Raw genomic sequence first — 6,000 nt, forward strand, 5'->3', positions numbered from 1 at the left:
AGGAAAAGAAAGACGATGAACAAATCCAGCACCAACGCCCCAGTATCATTACACAATGTATTCCACCGCGTCATACCATAGCTGATCATCGGCATCATACCACTCATCTTCGTCCTTGGAGCAGATGATGTCGTCGATTGCTCTCAGCAACTCACGATATCGATGTTCTCCATATGCTAACGCCAGGCGAATGGGCGAGCACTTCACACCGCGAACACTTTCTGGCGTATCGCTATCCTCTATCGGCCTCGTCAAGGCATGCCAGTCTGAACCTAACTCCAGCAAGCTTCGAACAATCGGATCGTGGCCTTTCGCAACAGCGATATGCAATAGCGTCCAGTTTCTGGAATCGGGCAGCTCCGTCGCGACACTCTTGCCGTATCTCTTCTCGTACTCTGGATAGAGGACGTGAAAATTGTCGTGGAAGCCAAAATGGACCACATTATGCAACACCATCCAGCCCAACTTACCTATGGATTGAAATGAATCGACACCAGAATCCATCAGCATCTGAACATCCTCAGGTATGGCGAAGACTGCAGCTCGATGCATGAGGCCCCAGCCTTCGGTGTCAACAACATCTCGATGAAGCCACGGGAACTCAATGACATTCGTCCGGAGCATGGAAATAAAGTTAGTCGACGGTGGATGGCGCATGGTTTTGGACCAAAGATAGAAGATGGGCGACCAGTTGTAGATACTTAGGTGATAAAAGGATGCCCCGTACTTTAGCAACGTTCTGCAGACGTCAATTTGCCGGTGCTTCAATGCCCAAGAAAGTGGAGAAGTCTGTTTCTTTCCGAACGGCTCGTTCACGTCGGCCCCTTCATTCAGTAGAAGCTCGACCACTTGCGTATGACCATTTTGTATGGCCAGGCACAGAGGAGTCACGCCGCCTTCGGTGACTTCGGTGGGAGAAGCTTGACCGGTACGAAGGAGTGCTCGCATCGTTGATATGTCGCCCTCTTTCGATGCTTTCATGAACGCGTTGTTTGGAGGAACAAGTTGCTTGACGCTGATGCGGCCGCCATCGAAGAGCAGACTCGAGCTGCTGTTCCACATCCAAGATCGGGCCATGAAATCAATCTTCAGGCTCAACCGTGCTAGAAGCTGTAATTGAATGGAGAAGACGTATGTGCTCCGATTGGAAGATGCGGCGTAGGCACTGGTATGGATAATGTTACACAGACCCCATAGATGGCTGCTTCTCCGGCAACGAGGGGCTGTAGTCTGTATGCATTGCACCAACCTAGTGTCTGGCATGATTTTGTTTGTCTGGTTACCTGACTCTCCAGGTTGCAGGATTCCATTTGGCGGCGATTCATTTGATCTATTATCCTCGAAGTCTTTTTGTTCGGCGTTCTGAACTTTCCCCATGTCATCGTGAGAAATGCCCCAAGCCATGAACGAACTGTGATACCATTGCGCAAGCTGCAAGGCTGTATTGATAGAGCTTTCTGTTCCAACCAATACTGTCATCAATTCGTCGTAATTGGCCTTGTCCGCCACGATCCAGCGCAGACAACTCCTCTTTGAAAGAGCACCAGGCGCAGTGACAGCTTTTGGTAGCAGTCCTCGTATCATAGTGAGCGAATCTACCACGTTCGTGATTGTCCGTTTGAGGGCTATGCAAACAGGATCATTGGCCGGGGCCCGGTTCTTCAGATCGGTTTCTAATGTTCGCAAAAGCTCAAGGTTGCTCGATAGAGCGTCCACTCGTAATGCGGCCAGGCTCAGTTCCCTTGGAGCATGCCTTGATCTGCGGCAAATCTCGAGTGCTGTGTCTCCAATCTGTGTTAGGGTCGCGAGCGAAGCGACGGTGCCTAGTGCCTCCATTATGGCGGATCCGATATGCCGACGTGATGCTAACGTGATGTTAGTGACACAGTAGGTGCTACTGAGCAACACTCATCGCGCGAAGTTGTGGTTCGCATGGCGACTAAATTGTTCTTCATTCTCATGAGGCTGTTGCTAGTCGAGCAGAAATCCTCGTCTTGGGCGCCCTCTAACCACGCCTAGTCCTGGAATGAGCATAGTGTGATGCAGCTTTCAAGGCGTAGCTAAAGGCGACCAATCCAGTTTGTATTCCAGCCATGCTTATGTGTCGTGCGATTTGACAACACACGATCAAAGTTTTGATCAGCCTCAACTTTTAATGCTGTCTCGTGAAAGTTGCCCGCTTGAAATCACACCTCGTATCTCCATGCACGATTGTTCGGTTGAGGCAACCACACTGGCAACACAACCTGGTCACCATCCACAAGGCCACCCTGGCCTGGCAACGGAGACGGCCTCTTGTCTTTGACCTGCAACCATGATCTGCGACCGCGCGCATGTCCTAGCACTGTGAGGCCGGATTGCATCAATATACGTGACATGGACAAGCTGAGAGCGAACTGGATTCGGTCCATGTCAGTGCCAGAAGCTTCCCGAACGCCTAGAGTACATCAAACTTTCGGACCGAGAGCTTCTCAAATCCCAGCGAAGCATCTAAGGTTTGCCGGCAGCCTTGTCGAGTCAGAAACTTGCCAACAGTCGTGCTGTGGAAACATCCACAAGCTTCCCATGATTGATCTCAATACCTTCAACATCAAACGTACACATGCTAGCCTCTTGCGCCAGATTAAATGGCCCAGAGAGCGGGAGACAGGGTACTCTGAGAGTCGTCTAAGGAGAAAAATAGGTTTTCTCCATTGGCTCTCAACGTATTATGGTGCAAGAACATATCATCATACGTAGGGTGTGGCACGCAGTTGCTGGAAATGTCTGGAGCCACGAGAGACCAGGGTTGGCAACCAGAGGATTGATCCACCCAAGAAGATCGCGGAAGTGCACAATACGGACTGACTTCAGATGATCCCGCTGCTGACCTATGTTCCCAGTCCGTCGAGATGGTATCGGCAGAGGGATCTGACGATAGGTTGGAAACGGATTCCTCTGCCGTATCCCGAAAGATTCTTTTCATGCCTGCTTCGGTGGAAGCATCCAGCGGCATTGTTTTCAATTTGTTTTTGAAGATGTCATACATCATGGGTTGAACACGCTGTTCGAAATACGTTATAAAATCACCTAGAACAGTACGCTGACCGTTGTCCACATCTAAAATAGTTAATACCCATCCTAAATTGGACAGTATGTAATCGGCACCGAAAAGGATACTGACATGGAGATGATGGCTTCTTTGCCCTAGGAAATAAAATTTCATAGATTGCGAACCATGTTTGTTCAGGGCCGCGATTGATAGCTCTTCTTTTGATAGCATTCATTTGGTCGTGGGAAACCTTTTCACTAAAAGGACTGCTTCCTCGCGGAGAACAGACTTCTGCAGTCAAGTGAGAATGCAGCTCTGTTGCATTGGAGAAGGTCTCGAAACATCGCATGCAATAATAATCAGGGCAGGCATGGACTCTCCAAATATGCTGTCTTGACAAGCGAATCAGCGATTCCTTCATTTTGCAAACAATAGGAGGACTTACTTTAGGCGAGAAAGGCTTGGGAGCACGACGGTAGAGCATCGACGATACCTGGTTTCAAGCGCATTTTGCTCAGAATAGCGGGGTGGATCAAACTTGTGGAAAGGGCAGGCGAAAAGTCGTTTTGAGTCTTGTAGATTTATTCGTGGACCGCTGGAGCTGCACTCGCTCGCTTCCATATCCATCGCCCTTTCACTACCACCGGCTGTTGTTGACGCTGTGCCAACGCCAAGGAGTGCAGAATCCTCGAGTATCTGGTCTCCAAACAGCTCTGGATGCGTCGGTTCTTTTCTCACTTTCGCCTTCTCATGTTTCGGAATGTTTGTGATTTTACCCAAAGTGGTGACTTCCACGTCTTCCAAGATCATCGTCGTCTTCCTTGACGAAGTCTGTGGTAGCTGATACCATTGATCGATCTTTCCATCTGTCGTTGCTGAAACGTCGGAAGTCTCCGGAAAAGGAAGACTACTGACAAGCTGATCTGATGTTGTTCCTGAAAACCATTCAGTTGGAAGACTGGAAGAATGACCATCATCTAGTCCAAGCACGTGCTGCGGCGGGCTACCAGGCAAAGTCATGGTCGACATGGTGTCAGAGCCTCCCAGCTTTTCAGTCTGCTGTGGGACTTCGTGATTGCGCTCACTAGATTGAGTGGGCGTCTCGTCGTCCGAGGCGGATCCGGTTCTTGGAGACTGGTGGCGTCTAATATATCGCTTGAGATCAGAAAAGCGAACTTTGTGTCCATCGACGGATATCTCCCTATTTCTAGATCTCTGCAGCAAGTCCTTTTCATTTTTTATTTTTAAAGCCTGCAGGATTTGTTTCATGTCTTTCCTCCGCAAGTTCTTGACGAGATTCCACTGGCGCAGTTTCCGTTTGTACGCGTGTGTTCTGTACGCCTGTCAGTAATTGCTGATCGATGGAGTCGGAAGACATAGACTCACTGCGCAATAAATTGATAGTCGCGTTCGAGGGTTTGCTGGACATCGGCAAGAGTCATGGCTTGGTCAATATACAGACGGGTGATCACAGGTCTAAGCGCTTCCCATCTTGCGGATTGGTCATCGACACTGTCGCCAATTCCTCCGAAAGGCCCTGCTGAGCCATTGTATGTTGTCATAATAGGACCAGGAACATTTTGCGGACGAGCAATCCTGCATATTGCGGTTGGCCGCAGGTGCGTTGAACTTGAAGCACGGTTGCATCAAGGCTGATGAAGCTAAGGCTGAGCCGCTTGGCATTCAACTCTGTCCGATCCCGCGCCTCCGACTTGCCAACTTTTAATCTGACTGACTCAACGGTTCTTCCTGGTGAGGAGCACGGAGATTACTACATTTCGACATGTTGCTGGGTTCACGAATTTGCATCGTGTCTCTCAAAGCAAACTATATTTGCAGAAAACCGGGATGACGATAGTTGGAAGAGGACAACGAGCAGTGGTTGTAGAAACCGCACTAGAGGAGCCATTTCGCCACAACGCCCGCTTCCAGGGGGGGAATGAGGGCGGTACCAATTGCCAATCGACCAGTGTGCGCGGAGGACCTCCATTTCATTTCCCGCTAGCAGCACCAAGCCCTAGCTCTCTACAGCGCTCATAAGAGCACACTTGTCCAGCGTCTCCCTCATCACACCTCGAGGTCTTCTCCTGTGCCTCTTCGAGCAACGCTGATATTTCGAAAGTATGGGTGACGTCAATCGGCCTTAATGCAGGTTGGTGTGTGCATGAAATCGTTTTCGGTGTTGGCAAGCCCTTGGCCTATCGTCACTCTCGCCGTAATTTAGCCATCCAGTTATCAGCACCTTAGTTCAATGTCGACCACAACCAACGCAGTTACCCCTTTTCAACATCGGCGTTCTTCCAGACATCGTCGTGCACCACAGGTCATGACTCCAACCGGTAATCCTAGCGCAATCAGATCCATATACCCAAGTGCACCTTCGAGTTCGGTGGTAATTTGGGAGAGCGGGGTCTGGGCAGCATCAGTCGCCGCTTACCGCCTCATGTGTCAAACCTCTCCAGACGACGAGCGTAAGTCCTAGAAATGTCCCCATGCCAATAATCAACTGACAGTGAACAGTAAGCCGTGCCGAGCGAGGGCAAATGGAGCACGGCAGAATTCTCGACCTGATGACATCGACGCCGAAGCCTCTTTTGATTCACAATCAGAACCACACCCATGATGGTAAGGCGGTGATCTCAACAATAATCCACACCTATAAGAGACGTCAATGGCTGAGGCACCCATTTGCAGAGTTCTGCCCTCTTCATCACGAAACCCTTGAAAGGAATCGTGGTAGCGTTGCGCTTGAAAATGTTGACGAACAACGTACCACCAATGAGCAAATCGAAGTTGGACAGCCAACGAGCTTCCAGAGTCAAGACATCTTGGGGCTTGGAGCCGGACTCGAAGCAAATCAAGGAGAGAAAATATCAGAGTCCATTGATGAGGCAGATCTTGGAGAGGAAGATACTCCCGCACCGCATGAGGATAAGAGTGGTCCCATCAACGACGATGACGACCCATAA

At 49.9% G+C, this 6,000-nt stretch overlaps 3 protein-coding genes across 3 annotated transcripts; 1 reads left to right on the forward strand and 2 right to left on the reverse strand.

Moving 5' to 3' along the window:
• Positions 1–48: 48 nt before the first annotated feature.
• Positions 49–1,836, reverse strand: Z518_03350 (uncharacterized protein; the record flags this gene model as incomplete). The annotated part of the gene is made up of 1 exon (XM_013420375.1): positions 49–1,836. The coding sequence occupies one exon, from the start codon at positions 1,834–1,836 to the stop codon at positions 49–51; it is 1,788 nt and encodes a 595-aa protein (XP_013275829.1).
• A 787-nt stretch (positions 1,837–2,623) lies between these two features.
• On the reverse strand, positions 2,624–4,593 carry Z518_03351 (uncharacterized protein; the record flags this gene model as incomplete). The annotated part of the gene is made up of 4 exons (XM_013420376.1): positions 2,624–3,099; positions 3,164–3,423; positions 3,477–4,364; positions 4,418–4,593. The coding sequence occupies 4 exons, from the start codon at positions 4,591–4,593 to the stop codon at positions 2,624–2,626; spliced, it is 1,800 nt and encodes a 599-aa protein (XP_013275830.1).
• Positions 4,594–5,357: 764 nt separating this feature from the next.
• Z518_03352 (uncharacterized protein) lies at positions 5,358–6,000 on the forward strand (the record flags this gene model as incomplete). Its single annotated transcript, XM_013420377.1, has 3 exons — positions 5,358–5,502; positions 5,552–5,656; positions 5,726–6,000. 3 exons carry the CDS (start codon positions 5,358–5,360, stop codon positions 5,998–6,000), a joined length of 525 nt encoding a protein of 174 aa, XP_013275831.1.

This window comes from Rhinocladiella mackenziei (genome assembly GCF_000835555.1).
Source record: "Rhinocladiella mackenziei CBS 650.93 unplaced genomic scaffold supercont1.2, whole genome shotgun sequence".
Lineage (NCBI taxonomy): Eukaryota > Fungi > Ascomycota > Eurotiomycetes > Chaetothyriales > Herpotrichiellaceae > Rhinocladiella > Rhinocladiella mackenziei.